The 26,625-nt window shown below is 40.3% G+C and overlaps 1 protein-coding gene across 3 annotated transcripts in view; it reads right to left on the bottom strand.

Annotated features, from left to right (window-relative positions):
• LOC117913812 (transcription factor tau subunit sfc1-like) overlaps positions 1-26,625 on the bottom strand; it is a 38,480-nt gene that overhangs the window by 1,556 nt on the left and 10,299 nt on the right. The window contains exons 7-14 of one of the 3 annotated variants that reach the window (XM_034828860.1): positions 25,615-25,786; positions 25,389-25,487; positions 21,307-21,375; positions 3,075-3,213; positions 2,062-2,263; positions 1,274-1,389; positions 1,148-1,187; positions 525-719 (exon numbers count right to left, since the gene is read on the bottom strand). In XM_034828860.1, the coding sequence (XP_034684751.1) occupies positions 550-719; positions 1,148-1,187; positions 1,274-1,389; positions 2,062-2,263; positions 3,075-3,213; positions 21,307-21,375; positions 25,389-25,487; positions 25,615-25,786 (1,007 nt within the window). In that variant the 3' untranslated portion in view covers positions 525-549. Of the gene's footprint in view, positions 1-524; positions 720-1,147; positions 1,188-1,273; positions 1,390-2,061; positions 2,264-2,947; positions 3,214-21,306; positions 21,376-25,388; positions 25,488-25,614; positions 25,787-26,625 lie in introns of those variants that run through there. The other 2 variants (XM_034828861.1, XM_034828863.1) reach the window with 2 other exon arrangements.

The raw sequence follows: 26,625 nt of genomic DNA, 5'->3' as shown, positions 1-26,625 counted from the left end.
GAATGTGAAAAGTTGGAAACCTTGTGATAAGGACAAAAATATAGCAAAAGAATCTTTAAGAAGGGAGGGGGGTGGTTGTGTTGGGAGCAGTGTAAGAGGGCCATATCCGATGAGTTTGAGTTATTGAAAGTTGAAACAGATGGATGCAAAGGAAAAGGACTATTGTCATATCAAGCATCAAGAATCAGGAGTCCCTAAGAATAGTTCATCAAAATGCTGTGAAACTTGCAGACAGTAAACAAATTGAACCATATGCTACAAGATCAAGATCTATGCACTTAACAGAAAAGTCAAAAATAATTTGGAATTTTGTTTCCAAAATACATGGGAATCTTTTTATAATATATAATGTAGTGGTACTTGTGCATGAACCTATCCCATGCTAAGTGTATATCTCAATACATGATAAGGAAGAGATCTAGAACATCCTTCAATGTGATGGACATGTACCAATATTGCATAATTTGCAGTTATGAATTTTTGTATTATATAATGACTGAAAATTGAAGAATAATTTAACAAACCTCTTGATATAGCTTTTGGAATTGCTTAGTAGTCATCATCATCAGAGTACTCGCCAAGACTGTCTTGCTCATATATGTGATATTCTCCATCGCTGGTGTCAGCATCTTGCACTTCACCACCACCTGCTTTTGTGAATGAGAAGCTACCAAAAAGCCCTTGCAAATAGTCCCTTGAGATGTTCTCTGCATCTAGATCTAAGATATATATAGAAAATCCAAATGATGATCGGAGAGTATTAACAGATCTTTGCACAATTTTCTACAAGTATTAGTTTTATCTAAAAACCTATTTCCAGACAAGATCCAGCAAGTTTATTTTCATACATGCTAAAGCAATGGAAAATCATGGCCAACAATGTCTCATGAGTTTTCAACCATTCCAGTTTCGAGTGGCACACTACACTGTTCTAGGAATGATAATCCTTTAAATGTGGCCATTTAAAGTAAAGAAAAGGAAGAATTCCTACCACGTTATATCTTTACCACCTTTTTCTATCCATTTAAAAAGGTGCTGCTTGACCAAATTGTTAAATGGTGAAATTTTCCCAGAGCTAGAAACACCATTTCTTGTTTTAAAGGTATGATTTCAACAAAAACATGCAAATGGAAAGTTTCAAGGATACATGAACGTGATTGCAAAGAATCTTCATCATCCTCGCCAACCTACAACAGACCACATTGTTCAACATTTAAAAAAATAAGGTAGCATATAGAGTTAAGATCAGAACATAGAGCAGTCATACAATTACCATATCTAGTGCCTCATATGCATCCAATTCCTCTTCACCATTCTCAGCCTCCATTTCATCTTCCTCATCATCATCCACATCATTGGGTTCCTCTTTATCTTTGTCACCTTCCAGTTCTACATCATTAAATTTAATTAACAGTATGAAACATGAAATTTTGGCTCCCGGAAGTGGGAAGGAGTCCTACAGCGGAGCTCATAATTTTTTTTTTGTTATTGTAGTTACTGAAATGAAAAAAAAAAGACCAAAACTTGGAAGCTGGAGAGTTTTCATATTGGAATAATTTAAACTCTTGAGAATTAATTGGAAAAAGTCAGGAACCAGCCTTTATAACTGTTCAGCAAGATTTTTAGGAATAATCTGGAGTAAAAAAAAAAAAATAAGATGAGGAATCAACAAAGGGCTAATGCATGTCAGAGAAAAAAAAAACATATTCATCATCAGGATTATTCAAATAATTTGAAAAGCATATATGACAGAATTAACTTTGAAAAATCTTAAAACAAATTAAAGACATTTTAAAAGAAAAAAAAATTGAAAACAATTCACAAAGGAAGATCAAATAAGGTTTAAAAAGGGTCAGCATACTAAGGTACTAGTAAAAAAACCACCAAGCCTTTGAGGCTTGGATCAAGTGGTAAAGGGAAGGGTTAGGATATGGAAGGTTCTAGGTTCAAATCCCAACAGGGATTAAAAAATTTATAAAAATAAAAATAAAAATGTTACCTATAAAAAGATAAAGAAAAAAAAAATCTAAGCAACTAAGAGATTTGGGTTTAAATTGAAACCTTTATTGACTTCTTGGATCCCCTCTTCATTGGGTCTCAAGTTGTTTTCATATATGTGCATCCTCTTTGACTTCTCAAATCGATCAGAAGCAGATTTCAGTAAGTATTCTGCACTTGTTTCAGGGCATATTGATAGGAACCTCACCATGACACATAACCTCAAGCTCTCCAGCACACGATATGAGAACCATCCTGTAGCACCCTGCAAACAGATTAATGTTAAAATCCACACCAAGTAGACAGCATCAAAGTCTTAGAATCAGAAATGTATATCAGATTGCAGATGCTCAACAAGACATTATTGTCACAAAATTAAGTCAACTTCATTTATGCCCCACTGCAGTAACTAGAAACACCAGTTAGACCTTCTATTTCAAATTTTCAGCTTTACAAAAAACCCCATCCATCAAACAGCAAATAGTTTTGTTAATGGAAATTGTCAATATCATAAAAGAAGTTTCTAAATACCAAAACAACCCTCATTTTAATTTAATGACAGCTCTACAAAAGAGCAGCCATAACTACCCTTCTTCCTCACTTTTTCATTAAAAAAACACATATGCACAAAAAGAAGGAGAACAAACTGCCTATGTAGCCATGACTGTGGACAATTATGGGCATACATGGCAAAGGGTACACACAGTGAAAGGATAACTAAAATGAGAATAAAAGAAAAGAGAGAGAGAGAGAGAGAGAGAGAGAGAGAGAGAGAGAGATAAGTTGATTGGAATGAATTAAAAAATTAATTGGATTGAATAAAAATGTTTCTGATTGATTTTTTTTTAAGGTGAGTTTTTCTTGGATTAGGATTTTATAAAAGATATTCTGATGTTATAGTTAGGGGTGTTTTGAATCATTAATGGCATCAGCACTGGAGCAACGTAACTGATGGTTCTAAAAGAAGGGGCCAAGGTGATGTGTAGCCTTATCATACATAAGATGTTTCCAAAAGAAAGCATTGTTCCTTTAATGTTTGTGTGAATGTACAACACAGCTCTGCATGAGAAACTGACAGTGCAGGTCGTCTGCTTTAAAGGCTTTCTTATCTCTTGTTGAATGTAATCATCAGCAAGTTCAAACAACTGCAATGATGTATGGCACTTATAAGGAAATACTCGAAATGAGCATATATCCTCCCATCTCTGCTTCAACCTGAATTAAATAAAAAAGAAGTAAAAGTATCAGAATTTTGCAGCAATTTTTGGAAAATTGCACAAGTACCTATGACCCATAAAGCTAGAAGCATAAACCTTATTCAGTGAATGGTATAATCATGAGGTTCATGATGAACAACCAGAAGACAATACAAAGCAAGAGTAAGTTCCAATAAAACAACACTTATTTATCGTTTAAACATTATGCCTGAATGTCGATGAGGAATAACCAATAGTTAAAGAGGAGCAAAACAAGTCCAGAGCAGAAAGAAATCCCAAAGTTTCAGAACAAAAAAATTCTACAAAATGCAATGCAGAATTTGTTTCATTATTATCAAACCTCAAGTGATAGTACAGAATTAAAGAAGATGGTGATCATGACAGATCTGAGAAGGGAAATCTCTAGCTTCTTTCAGCAGCTTTATTCTCATATGAGGTTCATTGTCCTGGGATTGAGAATGGGGTCTTCAAGCAGATTGATGATGATTTTATTTTATTTGTTGATAAGTAATATTTTTTTTCTTTCCCCTTTTATCCCTATTGAGACTTGAACCCGGAATCTCCCACAATTACCACTTGAGCCAAGCCTCAAGAGCCAAGCGGATTGGTGATGATGATAGAGAAGTTTTGGAGAAATTTTTTAGCGAGATGAGGTTTTGGCTGCTCTTTCTAATTTGGGAAGGGATAAAGCCCAAGTCCAGCTGATCTCATAATGGGAATTTGGCGGCGTGGTTGCGACCTTGTGTGGAGGGATTTGATGGGCATTTACAGGATTTCCACTCTTATGGGTCTTCAAAAAGGAGTTTGAATGCTACTTTTCTGGTGTTGATTCCCATAAGAAGGATGTGACGAAGGACATTAAGGATGTTGTGTCAATGGAAGCTTTACTGCAAACAATGTTCAAAAACACAAAGATAAAATGATTCACACAAAGGTACACAAGGTTTTAACATAATTCGGCCAAACATTCTACTGTACTATAGCGAATATTATAGATGATAGAAACCGGATTCAACAATTGGGTTCCCAAAACATTCCATATTTCCCCACTCCTTATATCTACACCCTGAACCACAAGCTCCCTCACTCCACCGGGTGTCTCCCATTCTTCCCCTCATGATCTAGAATACTTGTAGAGATATTCCTAATAGCCTTTTTTATTCTATAAGGAAATCTAATATTACAATAACATATCAATTTAAGAAATATTCTTTACAAAAAGGAATCTATTTTAATTAGTAATTTGAAACATTTTCCAACAATCTCCACCTTGGATCAAATTCCATTGAGGTAGTCTTCCATCTCTCCTGATACACCTTTTTGTATCACATTCCTACAAGAGAACAATCGACTTTTTTTTTTTTGATAAGCAAGCAGAATATATATAAGAAAGGCAAAGAAGCCTCAAGGCATACAGGAAGTATACGAGACTACCACCCCCTTAACAAAAAAACAACACGACCCAAACCCTATTTGGAGGCTAACCACTCCAAGAAACCTAATAGGGAATTCGACTCCATAACCATGTACACTTTAGCCCACCCCCATACATTGTATACAAACGAAGTTTTTAATTTCTGATAATCCAATACTCCCCCCTTAAAGGCTAGCCTATTCCTTTCCTTCCATATAGACCAGAAAATGAATAACGGGATTGATTTCCACACTTTTTTCCTTTTTCTCCCCACAAAAGAACCTTTCCAACTACTAAGGACCTCCTTTACAGAATTTGGAAAGACCCACTGTACACCACACAACGCAAGAATGATGTTCCACAACCCTTTTGCCACTGTACAATGTATAAGTATATGATTGATTGATTCCTCTTCGCACCCACACAAAAAACAACGATTAGGTAAATGCCACCCTCTTCTCTGGAGCCTATCCAAAGTGAGGACCTTCCCCCAAGTAGCTTCCCAAGCAAAGAAAGCAATTTTGGTTGGAACCTTGTCCACCCAAACATTGCTATGAGGAAAGTCCATTGCTATGAGGAAAGTCCACTCCTTGGGTATTTGTCAACACGTTATAAGCTTTCTTAACTTTAAACAGTCCGCCCTCGCCTTTCTTCCAACAAACCGAATCATCTTCCGAGTTTACTCTATAGTCCCTCAACACAATTAAGAGATTGTCCACCAAGCCCAACTCCCAGTCATTAAAGTCCCTTAACAGCCTTAAATTCCACCCTCCTTGACCCACATTCTGGTCCCAGCATTCCTCCACTGTGACGTTTCTATGGGCAGCCATGGAGAAGAGATTTGGGAAGCCTTGGGACAGCACAATGTTACCGCACCATCGGTCAGTCCAAAACCTTATTCTGTTGCCTTTTCCCACCTTGAAAGCCATATTTTCCCAACACCAAGTGGACTCCTTCAAAATCTCCTTCCAAGCTCCAACTCCATACACCCCGTTTGCTTTCCTTGTCCTCCACCCAAACTCTTCTTGCCCATACTTGGCCTCAATCACTTTTTTCCAAAGCTCCTCCTTAGCACGCGCATATCTCCAAATCCATTTACCAAGGAGAGCTTTGTTCAAGAGGGCTAGTTTCCTTAGACCCAATCCACCTTTTCCTTTATCCGCACACACCATCTCCCATTGGACTAAATGAACCTTGTTCCCTCCATTGGTTCCACCCCACAAAAAGTCTCTTTGAAGCTTTTCAATCCTTCTTGTCACTGTCTTAGGCATACGTAATACCGACATTTGATACAAAGGTATGCTAGACAGCGTACTCTTTATAAGAGTAATTCTCCCTCCTTTGGATAAATATTGACGTTTCCAAAGAGCAAGTTTTCGCCTCATTCTCTCCTCCACCCCATCCCATACGTAAGAGGCCCTATTTGGCGCCCCAAGGGGCAGCCCCAAATAAACAGTAGGCAGCTGCCCCACCCTACACCCAATTTCAGCCGCCATTTCAAAGACCCCTTCCACCTCCCCTACCGGAATTACCATACTTTTGTCCAAATTAATCTTCAAACCTGAGGCTGCTTCAAACCAAAAGAAGATCCAGCTCAAATGCAATAACGCCTCTTTCTTTGCCTCGCAAAAAACAATTGTATCATCCGCAAACAGGAGATGAGTAATATTGACGGCCTGCTCTCTTCCTCTCCATATCCTGCAGCCTTGGATGAAGCCCCCTTCAGCAGCCCTTGTGATGAGCACACTTAGAACTTCCATTCCCATGAGAAATAAGTAGGGGGAAAGAGGGTCCCCTTGCCTTAATCCTTTTGTGCTTGGAAAGAACCCCGCTGGAACCCCGTTCACCAGCACTAAGTACTTGACAGTGGAGATACAACTCCACATCCATCCTATCCATTTTGGACCGAACCCCGTCTTTTGCATGACCTTTAGTAAGAAATGCCAATTGATACTATCATACGCCTTCTCGATGTCCAATTTACAAATTATACCTTTCTCTCCCCTTTTTTGCCAAGAATCTATTGCCTCATTTGCGATTAAGGAACCGTCAAGGATTTGTCTCCCTTTGATGAAAGCATTCTGATCAGGAGAAATCACCTTTCCTATGACTTTTTTGAGTCTATTGGCCAGCACCTTAGCCAATAATTTATATAAACCCCCAATCAAACTGATTGGCCTATAGTCACCTAGGTCCTCCACCCCCCCTTTCTTCGGCAGCAGCACCAAAAATGTGTGATTCAGACTCTTGATGAATGAGTTCTGATCATGGAACTCCTTGAAAAAACCCAAGATGTCCTCCTTGACAACCTCCCAACAGCTTTGCCAAAAGGCCACTGTGAATTCGTCCGGGCCCGAGGCTTTGTCCCCATTCATCCCCATTAATGCTGCATGAATTTTAGTCTCAGAAAATGGATTCTCAATGCCAATCGCTTCTGAGGGGCTGATCTGTTTCAGTAAGAGACCTCCTATGTCGGCCTTCCACCCCGAATTTTCCGAAAGAAGTTGCTGATACGCATTTGCTATACCTTCCCTCATATCTTGTTCCTCTGTGAACCTCACCCCATTTATCTTAATTTTAACCATGGCATTGACTCTCCTACGGGCATTGGCCATGCGGTGAAAGAACCCCGTGTTCCTATCCCCTTCCCTTAGCCATATTTCCCTTGATAGCTGTCTCCAATGCACTTCTTCCATCGACACCCACTTTGCATAACTCTCCTTAGCTTCCTTTTTGTGGCCCAGCTCCTCCTCTGTTAGGTTTCTTACTTCTTCCACTGAATCCCACCGCTCCACTTGCTGAAGAGCTTCAGCTTTGTTTTTCTCCAATCTTCCAAAAACCTCCTTATTCCATATTTTTAACCTATGTTTCAACCCCTTCATCTTAGTCGCTAATTTGTAGCTCGGCCTACCTCTAACCTCTATCCCTTGCCACCACCCCTCTATCAGCTCTTTGAACCCTTCGACTTTGAGCCACATATTTTCGAATTTGAAAGGGGACGGGCCTCTCCTTATCCCTCCACCCTCTAGCAGAATCGGGAAATGATCCGATGTTGGGCGAGGCAGTCTTCTTTGATGAACCCTACTGAATTGGTCTAGCCAACTAGGAGTCGCTAGGAATCTATCTAGCCTGGCCCGCGATTGATTATTAAGCCCCCCGCTCCAAGTGAAAGAACCCCCTTGCAAAGGGATATCAACAAGCCCTAGGTCATCTATGATCTGGGCAAACCTCCTCATAGTTGAAGTAATCCTCCCATTTCTGCTTCTTTCAGCTTGGTACAGTGTTGTATTGAAATCTCCTCCTAAACACCACGGCTCCCCCCATATCCCTCTGATTGCCCCAAGCTCCTCCCATAAACATTCCCTATCTTCTCTGGAAAAAGGCCCATAAACCCCCGTGAAGACCCAGATTGCACCATCTCCCTCATTCCTGAATCTGCAGGAGATGGAAAATTGGCCCTCTTCCACCCCCACCATCTCCAACGATCGTTTGTCCCAACAAATCAAAACACCTTCTGCCGTCCCCATAGCATTCAAAACCTTCCAATCAAGAAATCTCCCCGGCCCTAAACTCCTCACCACCGTTTCAGACATCACTTGCACCTTCGTCTCTTGAATACAAAATAAATCCACCTTTTGTTTTCTAATAACTGATTTGATAATTCTCCTCTTGGAGTTATCATTCACACCCCTCACATTCCAACTCGAAATTTTTACATTCATTGGATACTTGCATTCTGGTTCCCTCTACCCTGAATAGGGCCTTTTTTCTTAGAATCCCCCTCATAGTTAATAGAGCACTCCAATCTCTTAAGCTCCCTTTCAAACCTTGAAGACTCCAACAGACCTTTACCTACAATCTTTTCCTTCCTTTTTCTGATTTTGCCCAGGAAACTCAGGATTTCCTTCTCCAGGCCTTCCGTGGAAAACCCTAAGAAATGACTGAATTTAATCAGGCTGTTCTCCTCCCAGTTCAGGTGCTCTTCTTTTCTACCCTCTTGAGACACCGTCTGATCTGCATTCCACCCCAAACTTCTTTCCAGAGGGTCAACACTGTTGACCTCAATCAAATCCCAGCAACCATCCCTTCTCCCTAACAGTTCTACTTCATTTGGTCTTTGTGACCCACTTCCAAGCAAAACCCCCTCCCTTCGAACCCCAGAATGGTCGTAACCCTCCCTTTCCGGAGACCGACCAAAACAAAAAGAGTTAGAGGAAGAAGACCCTTGAGCCCTGAGACCCCCCATATTTACATCTAAGTCATACCTCGCTGCTTCTTCCTCTAACATCCTTTCTGCTCTCTGATACATTAGGTCCGTCTGTTGTTTTCTCTCCGTTTCTTCCTCTCTGCATCTAATGAACTCGCAGTCCATATTGTCGTCTTTTTTATTACCGTTGGACCCAGAAGAGAAGGTTTTTAAAAGGGGCCCATCATCCACTAAAGAAGACTGGAGTATGGTGTTTTTCCCTTTTTGGTGTTGGCCCAGCCCAACGTTAGCAGCCCGCCCCAAGCTTTTTATTGTGTGCGGCCCATTCTGATCCCCCTTTGGATCTTCACGGCCTGTTATTAAAGAGAGCCCACAAGCCCAATCCTTCTCCCGGCTTGGGCCCACGTGCCCAGCATACGAACCGGACCCCCGTAAGCCCGCATGCAGCTGTGAACCCAAAGCTGCAGAGCCCATATCCTGCGTCAGGCGACCCGTCCCATTCACTGACTGATGCTGCGCCTCGAACCCCGCGCACGCCATCTCCTCCACTCTCGGCCCAGCACGTGGGGCATCATCACCCCTACCCTCTCCTCTGGACCGATCCCACAGGTCGTGCTTCCGTCCCTCTTCCAGCCTTAATGACGGAACCATCTCCCACCATAGAGATAGGGAGTAAGACAACCCTTCAACCCCTATCACCAGCGAACCAGGGATGTTCACGCCGTCCGATTTAATCAGAATCCTCGCCCACTGCAGATCCTCCATTCTCTCGTCTTTAGGTCGACATCTAGAAACCCGCCGCAAGCGTCTCCCACCCTTCTCAATATCGACGGAACCCATAGCCAAATTGGTAGCCCCACTATTCTCACCCACACTTCCCTTCTTACCTCTCCTTCTTCCATACACCCCGATCTTGGATTCCATCGCTCTAAAACCACTTGGACTCCTCCCACCGCCTTATGACCAGAGAGGTGAACCCTTCTTGCTTCTTCCGCGAACTCGAATTCCAGTAGAACACGTCCTCTTCCCATACTCGCAATCCCCATGCCTTTGCCATTTCCCAACCCAGATTTTCCAGGTCTTCCTCTTTTGTTTTGCTAGGTTTCCAATTTCCAATCAAACAATGCTCCAGCCTGCTGATGTTTCTGTTTAGCTCCTCCGATCCACCTCCACTCTAAGATATTGGTCTCCATATTCCCCCAACCCTTCACCGTGTCACAAATGACCTTCCCTTCACCATTTCCGACCGCGGCCTTCCCACTGTCCTCTCTTCTTCTTGTTGAACGTTTATGCCAACAGAGATATCCATTTGTCGGATAGCCTCCACCATCGCCGTCCAACCCCCTTTGACCCCTTTGCCCTTCGGGATACAAATACTGTATCTCTTCAACTCCACATCGACGACCCCTAGCCGCAAAAAGCAACCCGCCCTGTTATAAGCACGCACGAGAAAGAAGCTTCGCCCCTTCTCCTTCCATCCCTTTTCCCAACTTCCTATCTTCTCATCCTCAATGCACTGCAATAGACCTTCCATGAAAAGCCCTACGCTGTCCAGCCCCAATCGCACCCAAGACGATACCCCATTCTTACTTTCCGTTATGATAAGGGTTTTTCCTCCCCTTTCCACCATTTCCAACTCAAATGACTTGGATTCCACCCCGAACTTACTCGTCTTCCTCTTCCTCCTATTTTCCGCGCGACGCGCACTCCCATCGCTGGCGATCTCTCTCGCTCCCTCGCTCTTAGACTCTCTCGCACTCTTTCTCACTACCTTCAACTAAAGTTCCTTTTGTCATCCTCTTGTGTGCTCTATTCTTTTTAGTTCTTCTAGAAATATTCAACCCATGCTCTAATACCAATTATTATGTCAACAGAAGCTTTAATGAAAACAATTTTTGTTCAAGAATACAAAAATAAAATAATCCACACAAAGGTACACTAAGTTTTAATGCGGTTCGACCAAACATGTCTACATCCATGGATGATAAAGAACCATTTCATTATTGCCTAGAGAATATTATAAGGGATAGAAACCAAATATAACTATTGGGTTCTTGAAACATCCCATGTTTCCCCACTCCTCGTATCTAGACCTTGAACCATCGACTCCCTCACTCCCAGTTTTTCCCATTCTTCCTCACATATTTATCTATCTTGTATAGTTTTTACAAGTCTACCTCCATCTCATAATTTTTTCCCCTTATGATCTAGAATATTTATAGAGATATTTCTAATAACTTTCCTTATTCTATAAAGAAATAACAAATTTACAATAACTTATCAACTTAAGAAATATTCTATACAATATTTTTTACAAAAAGGAATTTTTTTTTTTTTTTTTTGATAAGAGAATGTATTAAAAAGTGCTAAAAGTGCACAAGAGTACACGGGACATATACAAAGTACACTTGGCAAAAAAATGAAAGAGGGAACACACAAAAAATACTCCCTCCCTCATTTGAGCCCCAACCAATCTAAGAAGGCAACCATATTTGTATACCCACCGCCTATATACACCTTAATCCACATAGAGAGATTGTTAAGGAAAATATTCTTTAGCCTTTCATTAGACACTTCCCCACAATCAAAGAGTCTCTTATTTCTTTCCTTCCAGATCGTCCAAAAAATGCAAGAAGGAGCGGCTCTCCAAGCCTTAATACACCTTCTATCTACAAAAGCGTTATGCCACCCTAGGAGAGTCTCCCTAACCGACTCAGATAAAACCCACCAAACACCAAAAATAAAATTCTAGCCTTACCACAATGAAGGAGGATATGATCAATGGACTCCAACTCCTCTTTGCACAAAGCACACCTGTTAGCCAACTTCCATCATCTTCTTTGAAATTATCCAACGTTCAAAACCTTTTCCCAACAAGCCTCCCAAGTTAAGAAACTCACTTTCACAAGGATCCACGAATTCCAAATTATCTTTAAAGGGAAAGGGGCGCTATGATCTATCTCCAACAAAGAGTAAAGCTCTCTTACAAAGAAGACCCCTTTATTATCTTCCTTCCACACTACTCTATCCTCCTCCTTCCTTTTCACTATCTATCCTCGGAGCTTAGAAAGGAAACTCTCCATAGGACCAACTCCTAATCATTTAAATTCCTAACAAAATGAAAGTTCCAATTTCCTCCTTCCCCACTTTGCTCCCAAAAATACTCATGCCTCCTTTGAAATAGAAAGAGCAAACAAGGAAGGGAAAATCTCACATAAGGGTTGCTTACTGCACCATCTATCTTTCCAGAACTTCACTCTATTCCCATTACCCACTTTGAAGGAAATCTTCGTATTAAAAAACTCTCAATGCTTCCCAATCTCTTTCCAAACCCCAACCCATAGGGCTCTCTGAACACTCCTGACCTCCAACCCGCTTCTTCCTACCCAAACTTTCCTTTATGATTGTCTTCCACAACAAATCTCTTTCACTAGAAAAGCACTAACAATTTTTGCAAAGAAGGGCCTTACTAAGCAAAAAAAGAGAGTGAACACCTAGTCCTCCTTTCAGTTTTGCTTTACAAACAGAAGACCACTTGACTAAGTGCATTTTGTTTTCTAAGGCTCCTCCTCCCCAAAAAGAAAATCTCTTTGAATCTTCTCCAATCTCAACCTAACAATTTTTGGGATGGTGAACAAAGACATAAAATAGATCAATAAACTAGCAAGAGTACTGCAAAGTAAAGTGAATCTTCCCCCTTTTGAGAGGTATTGTCTCTTCCATAACAAAAGCCTCTTATGAAATCGTTCTTCAACCCCATCCCAAACCACCACCAACTTGTGAAAAGCCCCCAAGGGAAGCCCTAAGTAAGAAGAAGGCAACTTTCCCACCTTGCACCTAAAGGAATATATACTAGTTAAAAATTTGAAACAACAAAGGATTTTAGTTCGTTAGTTTGGTGGGTAGTTTGTACAAGCTTCTAACCAAAGTCCTAGGAAACAAGCTTAGGAAAGATATTAGCAAGGTGGTCTTAGAAATTTAGAACGCCTTTTTTGAGGAAGACAAATTACAAATGGAATCCTTGAGGCCATTGACTCTAGATCCAAAAGCCTAAATCCTAAGGTAGTATGCAAGCTGGAATGTTGGGAAATATACAACCATGTTAAATTGATATTGTTTACTTCTAGTTTGAACAACATTGGGTCTAGGCAAAAATGGATTAGTTGGATCAAATTTGCCTAACTGTTCTCTCTCTGTGTTCATTAATGGAACTCCTAGTATTCTTTTCAAAGCTCTAGAGGCTTAAGAGGATCCCCTTTCTCCTGATTTATTCATTCTAGTAATGGAAGCTTCGATTTGTTTTGCTCATCTTTTATTGTGCATATGAGATTATTGTTTTGTGAGGCTGAGGGAATAATTGTTACACATAATTTGGGTGTTGTGGTTTTAAGTAGTCCTGGACTCAAAAGATTAGTTTAATGAAAAGTGAGCTTATTTCGGTAGGAAATGTGAGGAAGGTGGAATTGTTGGCCACCAGACTGGGATGCAGAGTAAGCAGTTTGCCCTCTAATTATCTGGGCTTGCCTCTTGGCGCAAAATTCAAGTCCTCAGTTTAGGCCAAGGAAGGGTTTAAAAAGTGGCTGACAACTTGGAAAAGACAAGTTTTGTCTAAGGATGACAAAATAGAATTGTTGAAAAGCACTCTTCTAATCTCTCAATCTATTACTTGTAGCCTTCTGTTATCCTAAGAAAGTGTGATGTAACCTAGAAGGGGCCCTTTTGGGCTATGAAGGTTCAGGCATCAGAAGTTTTGAAGAGAGATTGGAGTATGGTAAATTGTTGTCTTTGTAAACAAGATAGAATCAATAGAGCACATTCTCATCCATTGTAATCCAGCTTCTATTTTCTGCTCTTCAGTTCTCCCCCAATTTAACATGGTGTGGGTTCTGCTCCATCCAGTAAGAGAAGTATTGCTTATGTGACATGACAATTTTTTTGGAAACAAATGCAGACTAATTTGGAGTATGACTTCTTTATGTTTGTTTTGGACCAGTGATACCCAAACTCTTCAACTTCACTTAATATACCTGTGTTGACATTACAAAACTGTGATTCTCTGCATCCCTTGTATATTATCTGTGTGCATGGGATTGTACCCCTTTTTTTTGCGATGAGCTCTTATTATATTACAATTTTTCTAGTTTACGAAAAAGAAGAAAATTAATAAAATGCTTACTTTCTCAATTATTATAGAGAAACAAACCAAAATTTATTGTCAAAAGCCATATATTCAATTAAAGCATTCACTCCCCACACAATAATGACCAATTCTCAAAACTATTCTCAATAACACGCTGTTTGGCCATCTTTGTAACCATCCAATTTAACACATATTTCAGCCACCTTATTTGTTACCTATTGGGTTGCTTCTAGGTATTCCCCAATTTGCCCATCTTCAGTCACTTGTCTTCCTATTCACACCCATTTCAAAACTAATCTTATGAATGTTTTGCCTAAAAATCACCAATACTCTTCTTGAAAAAATGAAAACAAGCCAGTCTTCTCTTCAACAACCCTGTCTTTAGTGAAAGCACAAACCAACCAAAGCAACCCCTGCTACTAAATACAAGGAGACAATTTGGATTCAAACTGTTGATTGAGGACTACAGGTTATAAGGAGACATCAGGAATACTGAAGGTGGGAATTAATGTAACTGTGTTCCCTATATAAAATAAAAATATTGTGGAACTTTCATATTTGTCTGACAACTTTTCCTTCTACTTTAACTAATATTTTAAATGTGTGAAAACTGAAAACATAATATTCTATTAGTTACAGAAAAAACAAATCACAATTTCTAAAACCAAGGATAATCAAGGGAAGAACCTGCCAAAGAGAAGGAAAATTTAGTTTACACCTTAGCAACAAAAAAGCATCCATAAAACACCATGTGTTTTTTTACACGTGAAAACAATAATAATAGACACAAAATTTTAATAACATACTGAACAAAATTTTAAAAATTAAAAACAAACAAACAAACAAACAAAACAAAACAAAACAAAATTGCTCCATCTTCACTCCTTGATTTAAAGCACCAAAATCATTTAGCAAAAAATCCATAACTGTATTTCTAAACTACTGATTGAATGGGGAGGAGAAATAAAACGATAAAACCATAAGGAAATTCCAATCAAACACTACAGAGTATTAACATGTTCATAACTGAAGTTAACAGCATCATGAATTCTCCATTAACATACTAATGAGCACCTGTACTGGCCAATGCACTACCAGAAAGCATGTGACTTTTTAATATGCATCAAAATACAAATTGCAGGACAAACTCCATTTCTATGATGCTTGATCCTGAAGAGAAGACTTTGGACCTATAAAATCCTGCTTGGCACACCGTTTGGAAAACTTGAAAGAATTTTTGACAAATAAAACTTTTTTATCCTATTTTTAGCTAGCCCTTTGAGTTGAACACATTAGGGCTTAAAAGCTCTTCCAATAAAGTTATAACTGAAGATAATTGTGAGAATTTTCTTTCATATTATTTACTCTGCAGAAATATACATTTATAGGGAAATAGGAGATTACCAACAGCCTGGTAATTCCTTAAAAAGCTCTGTCAGATCCCACAAGAGAGGAAACTATCTTCTATCTATAGAAAATAATCTACAACTATTTACAGCTAGCAAATCTCTAATTACAGCCTGTAATATCTTCTAATTTCATCCTACAATCATCCATAAATCCGGAATTCCACACTCCCCCTCAAGCTGGGCAATGAATGTTAATCATTCCCAGCTTGGAGAGAAGTATGTCAAATTGGGTTCTAGGAACAGCCTTTGTCATTATATCTGCAATCTGTTGCCGTGTAGGGATGTAGTCCACTTCTATGATCTTTTGCTCTATCTTCTCTTGATGAAGTGACGATCAATCTCAACATGTTTGGTTCGATCGTGATGGACTGGATTTTTTGCGATGCTGATTGCTGCTTGATTGTCACACATCAACTTCATAGGTCTGTGAGGAGCGAGCTGGAGTTCTTCAAGCAGCCTTTTTAACCATATCCCTTCACAAATTCCATGGGCCATGGCACGAACTTCCGCTTCTGCACTGCTGCGTGCCACAACCGATTGCTTCTTACTCCTCCAAGTAACTAGATTGCCCCAAACATAGGTACAATATCTTGAAGTAGACCTTCTATCTGTTAAGGAACCAGCCTAGTCTGCATCTGAGAAGATCTCCACGTCACGGCTTGCCACTCTTTTGAAGAATAATCCTTTACCTGGAGTCATCTTTAAGTAGCGTAGTATCCTATATACGGCTTCTTGATGTTCTTCGGTGGGATTGTTCATAAATTGACTAATCATACTCACTGCAAAGTTGATGTCAGGTCTTGTGTGTGATAAGTAGATTAACCTTCCAACTAGTCTTTGATATCTTCCCTTGTCAACAGCAACCATATCTTCTTTTGAGCCTATCTTGTTGAATGGATCCATAGGAGTATTAGAGGGTTTGCATCCAAGCATTCCTGTTTCCTTTAACAAGTCAAGAGTATACTTTCATTGTGATACAAAGATACCCTTGCTTGACCTTGCTACCTCCATGCCAAGAAAATACCTCAAATTCCTAGATCTTTAATCTCAAATTCTTTACTTAGAACTGTTTTAAGTCGGGAAATTTCCTCTTCATCATTCCCGGTAACAATTATATCATCAACATAGACTATAAGAACTGTAATCTTACCACCAGACGATCTCTTAATGAAAAGAGTGTGATCAGATTGCCCTTGTGAAAATTCCTCTCCTTTAATCACCTTAGTAAACCTCTCGAACCAAGCTCTTGGGGATTGCTTAAGCCCATAGAGTGATTTCTGAAGTTTGCAGACTAGGTCGTTGCTACTGGAGAGTTTTAGGCCTGGAGGAATCTCCATGTAGACTTCTTCTTCAAGATCGCCATTGAGAAATGCGTTTTTGACGTTTAGTTGATGCAAATTCCAATCAAGGTTGGCTGCCAAGGATAGCAAGACTCGGATTGTATTTAACTTTGCAACTGGTGCAAAAATTTCTTGAAAATCAATCCCATAGGTTTGTGTAAATCCTTTGGCCACCAACCTTGCCTTGTACCGGTCTATCCTCCCATCTGCCCTGTATTTGACATTGAAGACCCACGGGGCGTTTTCCTTGTGGTAATTTCGTAATCTTCCAAGTGTCATTCTTCTGCAATGCTTGTATTTCTTCATTCACTGCCTTTCTCCACTCAGGATGTTATAAGGCCTCTTGTATGCAGTTTGGGAGAGCAATACTCTCCAGATTTGTGATGAGAGCTCGAAGATTAGGAGATAGCTTCTCATAGGACACAAATTTTGAGATGGGATGATGAGTACAAGATCTTACTCCCTTTCTATGGGCCACGGGCCTATTGAGATCATCCATAGAGTCAATGTCATCAGTAATAACAGGAGAATCAATATTACCTTGAATGACTCCGGTGGGATTTGATTTCGGGTCATCAGTTTGACAAGGCACAGGAGAAAGCTCAGGATGTAGGTCCACCGGTTTAGGGTTCTTCTAACGCCTTGAGTAAACTTGAAGTTCTTTGCCAATGGACTCCTTGTCTCCTTGAATCTGATGTGACTCTGATGGTGGTCCATCCAGTGCCATAGATGGTTCACTGGAAAAATTAGGTTTTGGCACCCCAAAGTCAGGCACGGGCACATCCCAAAACTGATATTCTGCTTGCTGATTGATTGGATTCTCCCCCTGAATATGAGTTTTGGTGTAAAAAGGTACATTCTCAAGAAAGGTCACATCCATAGTGTTATAGGTTTTCCGAGTGGAAGGACAATAGCACTTATACCCCTTTTGATAAGAGGAATAACCGATAAAGATACACTTGACAGACTTGGGATCATGTTTACTTCGCTGATGCGGAAGGAGATGAACATATGCAGAACATCCAAAGACCTTGAGAGGTATATCAGTTATAATCCGATTTAGAGGAAAGTTTTGGAAAGGGTTTGGCATGGAGTATCAATTTCAAGACTCTAGAAGGCATCCTATTTATTAGGTATGTAGCATTTAAAACAGCCTCTCCCCAGAATTGTTTTGGACATGAGTGGTAAACCTAATAGATCGGGCTACCTCTAGAAGGTGTCGATTTTTTCTCTCGGCTATCCCATTCTGTTGTGGGGTATCAATGTAGGAACTTTGGTGAATAATCCCATTTTCTAGAAGATAATTTCCGAGTATAACATTAAAGTACTCCCTGGCATTGTCTGTTCTAAACACTTGGATCTTAGCTTGAAATTGTGTTTGAATGATGGAATGAAAGAATTTGAAGATAGAACCTACCTCTGATTTTTCCTTCATGAGAAATACCCACGTAACTCGAGTATGGTCATCAACAAAGCTAACAAACCATCTAGCCCCAGAGATATTGTGAACAGGAGAGAGTCCCCAAATGTCGCTATGAATAATGGAAAAAGGTTTTGATGGTTTGTAATTTTGGGATGGACAAGAGTTACGACAATGCTTAGAAAATTGGCAAATCTCACATTGGAAAAGTTTGGGATTTTTGTTTTTAAATAGTGCTGGAAACATCTTTGATAAGTACATAAAATTTGGGTGTCCTAGGTGATAATGCAGTAACATGATGGTACTTTCTTTATTTGAATCTAAAGACAGGTTTAACCTAGGATCAGGAGTAGAGAAAGATACATGATGTGCTTAAGAGTCTTGTTTTCCAGCTACCCTAAACCAGTAGAGTCCTTTGCTTTCCTTAGCATTGCCAATCATCATCCCCAAAGCCAAATCCTGAAACAAACATGAGAGGAAGAGAATTTAGCCACACAATTTAGGTCTCGGGTAGCTTGCTGATTGATAGTAAATTGCATGAGAGCTTGGGAACCAAAAGAACTTGATTAAGAGTTAGGGTCTCGGAAATAATCACTCTTCCAATACCAGTCACAGTGGAAAGAAAGCCATCAGCAATTCTTACTTTGTAATTCTCATGGCAGGGGCTACAATCATGGAGTACTGATATATCACCTGTCATGTGGTCGGAGGCACCCGAATCGATGATCCAACCTGATGAATCTTCAATTTTTGTGTGTAAAGCAGTTAGGAAGTTACCTCTCTGAGCAGCGGATCCGGTTGAGATAACGGGCTTAGTGGATGATCCTTGGCTAAACATCTTTTGCAGCCAATCCACTTGTTCTTTGCTAAAGAGAGCAAAATCACTGGTACTTCTTTCTTTCCCTTCAGGATCTGCCACAAATGCTCGTGCCTCCTTCTCCTTGTTTGACTTCCAGTCAGTGGGCTTCCCGTGTATTTTCCAACATGTTTCTTTGGTGTGACCTGGTCTGCGGCAATGATCACACCATGGTCTTCCTTTCTTCTGCCTTGCATCATAGGTAGATCCTCGGGAAACAAGGGCAGATCCTTCTTGAATGTTTGTGGAGCCTTGGGAAATGAGTGTTGATCCTTCCTGAACATTGGAGAATGGCATTGTTCCCATCATCAGCTTCTTCCTGCTTTCTTCTCTTCTAACCTCTGAGAAAGCTTCTCGAATAGTAGGGAGAGGCTTGGTTCCAAGGATTCTCCCTCTTACTTCATCTAGGGATTTGTCTAATCCCAATAGGAACTTAAAGACCCTTTCTTTTCAATAATCCTTTTGTATCGACTAGCATCTCCTGGGCACTCCCAATCCATGATCTCAAACACATCCAATGTTGCCAAAAACGACTAAGAGTGTTATAGTAGTGAGTCACAGTCATCTCACCTTGCCTTAGATCATGTAGGGCTCCCTTGATGTCAAATAGATCAGCAGTATTGTCACTATCAGAGTATGTTTCCTTTGCTGCCATCCAGATTTCATGTGCAGTATCATAAAACAAAAAATTTTGACCTATTTCTGTGTCCATTACATGATCAGCCAAGACATAACCAGATTGTTTTCGGTGTTCCAAACCTTGAATCTTTTATCATCCTTCTTAGGCGGTTCAGTAGTGCTGAAAAGGTATTCATCCTTACCTCTGCCTGTGATAAACATCAGAACTGCCTTCGCTCATTGATGGTAATTGTGGCTAGTTAACTTGTGCCGAGTGATGAGGAATGATGAACCTTCTGCACCACCATTGCTCACGAGTTCCTGGCCAAACATGGTTCCCGTAACGCTGCTGCTGGTTTCCGAGGCCATAGGGAAAAGTAATACCTATGAGAGACTAGACTCAAAAACAAAACTTAAAGAAGTAACGAGTTGGGATGAAGAAGAAGATTGGTTTGCACCCAAAAAAATTGGTTCTGGATTAAAACCGAGAAAGAAGTGATAGGTCCAAGCGGAATTGCTCTGATACCATGAAGATAATTGTGAGAATTTTCTTTCATATTATTTACTCTGCAGAAATATACATTTATAGGGAAATAGGAGATTACCAACAGCCTGGTAATTCCTTAAAAAGCTCTGTCATATCCCACAAGAGAGGAAACTATCTTCTATCTATAGAAAATAATCTACAACTATTTACAGCTAGCAAATCTCTAATTACAACCTGTAATATCTTCTAATTTTATCCTACAATCATCCATAAATCCGGAATTCCACAATAACACATTAGTTTTTTACCAGAAGGGATGCAAAAAGCTAGTACTTGAGAAAAAATTTCAGATGGATGTTTATTTTTTTAATCTCAAAGTCATCCATATTAATAGTCCTAAAGATTTAGTGATGAACACTAACAAATCTCTTTTCAGTAAGTTCTTCCATGTAAAGATCTTTTTAAAGGACTTCATCAGAAGCTACAACTACACAAAACCAAGCTTTAGTCTACTGTTGAGTCTACACAAAATCATCAATAAGGTTCCTGCTGATAACCATATTTGTGAGGTGCTCCCTAACATCATCTCTCCCACTCAAGGGGACTTGGTTAAGGGTACACAAGTAATAGATGCTGTGTTGATGGCTAATGAAATCCTTGACTAGAAAAGACACTATGATGAGGAAGAAATGGTGCGCAAAATGATTCTTAGATGGCCCATATTCATATTGAATGGGATTTTGTAGACCATGTCATAGTACCTCAATGTTTTGGTTGGAAATGGTGTAAATAGATAAGTGATTGCCTCTCTTTGGCTAGCTTTTCCATTCTCTTTGGATTAAGGCTGCTAAGCTACCAATTTGACCCAAAATTTGAAGCTATAAAGTAGTTGGCCAATAATGCATATCAAGCTTATTTGGGATTTAGCCCTAACACCCTACTTTAGAGAGAGTAATCTTATTTTTTGCTCTTGCACATCAACTTAATAAATTGAGGGAAATAAAACATTTGTGAGGTTCAAACTCATCACCTCCATAAAGAATTTTGTTGGCCATGTTAGCATCACAATGAATTTTGTTTGAACTACCATTAGGATGAAGCGTAGTCATTTAATTCAAGTCTGGATCACATTAAATGATAAAGAACAGTACAAAATTTTATTATCTGAAAAAGGCAAATAATTTGTAAAAGAAAACTTACCCATTGGCTGCATTAGCATCACAATAACTTCGTAAGGATGGTGGTACTCGAAAATCTATTCTCTGATATCTGCCAAAGCATGTCTTCAAAAAGTAAGCATCAATCAAATAAAGAGTCCCAAAGCCTTCTCTAATTCAGATAAATACTTAAAAAGTATAATCATAAAACAAATAACCGGTAACAAATACATATATTCTTCAGTAACAAATAACTGAGTAAACTATATCATGAATCACTATTATAGCATCAAGGTGATTGTTTTTTTTTTATAAGTAAGAAGAAAGTATATTAATCAAAAAGAGGAAACACCAAACAATCAATACCCTCGAAGTATACAGGGAGTATACACACCACCTTCCCTAACTAGGAACCTATCCAGTCTAAAAAACTTACAAGAGAATAAGGGCTCTCTACTAAGGAAACCCTGACCCAAGACCAAAGATTACTTATAAAATAATATTTCAACCTTTGAAGCGAGAGTTCCTCATTCCCAAACACTATTCTATACCTTTCCTTCCATACTGTCCAAAAAATACATAAAGGAGCCATTTACCAAGCCCTCTTGCGCCTTTTCCCTACAAACCCTCCATTCCATCCAAGAAGGGTTGCCATCACTATACACGAAAGAGTTCAAGATACACCAAAAAGGGAGAAAAGAAGGTTCCACAGGACCTGCGTCTTGACACAATGAAGTAAGAGATGATCCACTGATTTTGCTTCGGATAGACAAAGAAAGCACATATTTGCCAAAGAGAACCCCCTTCTTTGAAGTTGCTCCAAAGTTAAGACTTTACCCCAGGACGCCTCCCAAGCAAAGAAAGCTACCTTTGGAGGCACTTTTACTCTCCAAATTCTTTCGCTAGGGAACATAGAAGATCCCCCCCTCTCCAACATAGAATAAAGAGACTTAACTGTGAAAGCACCATCATTTGAAGTTGTCCAAATCACTTTATCTTCCTCCTCCCTTTGAACCCTAAATGCATGGATATTATGTAACAAACGCTCCACCAAATCAATCTCCCAATCATTAAATGCCCTTGCAAAAAGAGGAGTTCAACCATCCTCATCTCCAACAGGGTTCCAAACCTCCGAAACCCAAGCATTCTTAGACATGGACATGGAGAAAAGAGAGGAGAAGGACTCACAAAGTGGCCCATCTCCGCACCACTTGTCTTTCCAGAATCTCACTCTTTGCCCATTACCCACATGGTAAGCTAACCTACCATCTAACAGTCACCACTTCTTCCTAATTGCTTTCCAAAGTCCAACACCATTTCTCCCAATTACGTCCCGAGTACGCCATCCCCCCTCCTCTTCGCCATACTTGAGGCTAATTACACGCCTCCACAACGCCTCTCTCTCATTAGCATACCTCCAATTCCCTTTGCACAAAAAAACACTATTCATCAAAGCTAAATTTCTCACACCTAGCCCACCTTTCTTTTTTTCCAAGCAAATCAAGTTCCATCTAACAAGGTGATGTTTTTGAACGAGAGCTCCCCCACCCCACAGAAAATCCCTCTGAGTCTTCTCCAATCTCAACCTCACCTTTCTTGGCAAGTAAAAGAGAGACATAAAGTAAATAGGCATGCTAGAAAGAGTGCTTCTGATTAGGGTGAGTCTCCCCCCTTTAGATATATACTGCCTCTTCCACATAGCAAGCCTTTTGCAAAAACGCTCCTCCCAGAAATCCTCTCTATCCCTACTGCACACCGGCCCATAAACTCCAATGAACACCCACCTCAGCCCATCCACACTATTCTTAAACTGACATGATATTGTAAACATCTATTCTTCCACCTCCAACAATTCAACCACTCCGTTGTCCCAAAACACCAGAACACCTCCAGCTGCCTCCCTCGAGTTTATTGTTCTCCAGTCAAGATGTCTTCTTACCCCAAGACTGCGGACAAGCCCCGCACTCATATCCTTGATTTTAGTTTCCTACAGGCACACCACATCCACTTTATTGGATTTTATGACAGACTTAATGACTTTTCTCTTATCACTATCGTTTGCCCCTCTGACATTCCATGATAAAATCCTTATCTTCATTTGCACCCCGATCCAAAAGCCCCTCCAAACTTGCCTGCATTGGTAGCCACTCTAGCTCTTTTATAGCTTACTGTCCATTCCAGCTTCTTCAATTCCCTACTGGATTTTGAAGCCGAAGACTTCGTCTTTGTATACTCCCTGTCCTGACTCTTTTGTTCAATTCTCCCCCTCATTCTCCTCAAAAGGTACAAAATTTCTTCCTCAAACCCAACTGTCGACATACCCAAACAGCGACTGAACTTCGCAAGGCAGCTAGAGCTCCATCCTTCATCTCCTTCCCCCTCTTCCAGCTGAAGGGCCATCGACTCCACTAATGAACTTTCTAAATCCACTCCAAAAGGACCTATAGCTAGCTCAAACCCACTTGCACCGCCACCCGCCTCCCGCGGAGACAAGTTCCACCCTTCACGGGCCGAGAAGACTTCCAACCTCTCTTCCCCCAAAGGAGCCCTACTCCTTGCTCCTTCCGCTGCCCCAAACATCCCATTGGAAACCCCCTCGTTCCCCACCCCAGCACCATCGAGCCCCAAGAATGGAGTAGAAGGAGAAGAAACCCCAAGCCCCAAGGAGAGAATAGGGAGTTTGAGGTGAAAAGGGTACCTAGATGCTTCGTCCAAAAGCGCTTCGTCGGTGAGCTTCAGACTGCCAAGAGACGAAACCTTGTCGCCGACGACTCCCACAGCCAAGAGCTCCTACTCCAGCCCCACATTAATCCTGACAAACTCAGAGGGAGCCCTAGAAGGGACGGGCTCCCCAAAATGACCCGGATGGGCCTTAGGAATAAAAGGCCCAAAAGGCACCTCTAGCTCCTTTCCCCAGCCCGGAACCGCAAGGCTTAAGGAAGAAAGGCCCTTGGCCCAAACCGTTACACCATTTAAAAGCGGCTCACACACGCCTTTTGAAGGCACCCAACAACCAAACTTAGGCCCAGGCCCACTCGCTGAGGAGCCCGCTGCAAGAGTTACTGTCGTCCTTCCCCTTACACCGTCAGCAATCCTTAGACCATTGCCACACGCCACCTGCACATCTGACCCCCTGTTTTGAAATTCAAATTGAGGTTCCCATACTCTAGCTTCAACGCGTGAAGCTCCCCCGCCTTCATCCTTAACCTCACACCCTTTTCTCAACTGCAACCAAGAGCTTGACTCAGTTTGCATCACCCGCGGTTAAGCTTCCCACCACAGGCTAAGCTCCCAACTAGAGTTACCAGCCTTCACCTGCAGAGACCCTGACCACTTCTTTCCCGATACTTTGACCAAAATCTGAGCCTACTGCAGTTGGGAGAAGAAAGCAGTTTCCTCATCCACAGCCACAAACCCCCCACAACACTCTCCAATTCTCTTAAAAACCTCCCTACTCCAAAGATGAAGAGGAAGACCTACAACCCTCACCCATACTTCCTTAGCAAGGCTCTCTTTCCGGGTGCACCCCACTTCTGGTCCCCATCTTTGCAAGAGAAAATCTCTATTCTTGAAACCTCAACTGCTTACCCAACAAACCTTATTTAAATCTACGAGAAACCCCAATGCCCAATCCACCCTCATCCTTGTTTGAACATACTGTTGACCACTTACTAAAAGAAATGTCCTCTCCAAATGCTGCCTGCCCCAGCCCCAATGGAGTGTCCTGCTAAATCTAATTTCTAACCTAACCTTTAAAGAAAAAGGAGTGATGGACACCAAGTAAATCCGAAGACTAGACAAAGTACCTTAATAAGTGTTAATCTTCCTCCTTCTTCCACATAATGACATATACCCTAATGGCATCAATTTAACCTTGGTGACAACAGTTTAAAACCATGCAGAAATGTAATCTGCCTATGCTTCCAACCCTATCTCCTATCAATATTCCAGCTCATCAAATATAAGATACAAGATTTTCATCCAATTATTTATTATAGTTCAGAAAAATTTGCAGTCAAAACCAATCTAGAAAAAGCATTCAGACTATATGTTCAAAAAGAAGAAAAAAAGAAAAGGACAACTGCACTGAGAAGCAATAGAATTTTATTCAGCTAGAATTCTCACATGCAAGAATCAGGATTTTTCCGAGGATCATATCCTTTTCTGATCCAAAATCTCAGGAAGGGTCCATTTGAAAAGTAGTATGCAGTTCTAAACAGAAGCCTGTAAAATCAGATGAATGCAAGGCCATAGCAAACATTAGAAATAGCCAAATGACAAAATTCAATTATAACAACCACTCTATCAAAAACTTTAATTACACCAAAGGACAAGTTTCTGGGAAGAATACCTTCTAAGTGTATAATCTCCAACATTTAGACCTTTATCAAGCAAGCGTTCAGTCAGTGCACCTTTGGGCCATATAGGCCGCTCATCAAACAGATTAGATACAGCCATCTGCCACTCCCACTGTTCAGAGCCCTTGGGTATGTATTGCTCCCAATTTACTTTCTTAGGAATCTGTGTGAATGTTAAGTACCATACAAACAAAAAGAACAAAAAAGGTGCACAAAATAGGCTGAGATATTTAAAGATTTTTCTGCTTTATGCAATCAGTAAGAAAATATATCAACTAATCCTTTTACCAATACTTCAAAGTTTTATTGGCCAGTAAAAACATTAAAATGAACCAAAAGCCACAGAAGATAAGTAAATATCACTCAAAGGAAAGGATAATAAGATAGAAGTGAATAGTGTAGACAAACATTGATTGCCTAGATATGCTTCCAATTATAATCCAGCATTCAATCTAGGAATCATTGGCATCATCCAAAACTGCATTGTAACATGCATGCATGCTCCTTAACCCTCTCACCTTAGAGAGGCTCTTCAAGATTCCACCACATTCAAAGTTTTCTCTAAGATTTTTTTTTTTTTTTTTTGTTAGATTTATTATTATGAGTTTTATTTTTATTTTTTTTGTTTCTTTTGGGATGTGTGTGTGTGTGTGTTAACCATATTTGAAGGTAAACGATTTCAACAACTTTGGTTAGGTAGATCACTTGACCCCAAAAGAAGATTTCAAGCTACAAAGAGTTGGGATTTACATCAGGAAAAATGCCCATGAATTGAATTGTACAATGAAGCAGCAACTAATATTACTCATAATCCAGCTCAACACGACACAATGAAACATATATAGCTGGCCCACCATTCAATTAAGAAGTTACGCAATGTTATAATTTGTAGACATTTTCCTGAATGAAGGTAGAAATATCTTGATGTTTTAACCAAAGGGGTGACAAGAAGTTTTAGTGGTATTCGAGAAAAAACTGGTCATATGTGATGTTATGCACATGCT

The sequence above is a fragment of the Vitis riparia genome, chromosome 5 (genome assembly GCF_004353265.1).
Source record: "Vitis riparia cultivar Riparia Gloire de Montpellier isolate 1030 chromosome 5, EGFV_Vit.rip_1.0, whole genome shotgun sequence".
Classification (NCBI taxonomy): Eukaryota; Viridiplantae; Streptophyta; class Magnoliopsida; order Vitales; family Vitaceae; genus Vitis; species Vitis riparia.
The sequence above is the reverse complement of the archived record's forward strand: the minus strand, read 5'-3'. Positions and strand labels throughout refer to the sequence as shown.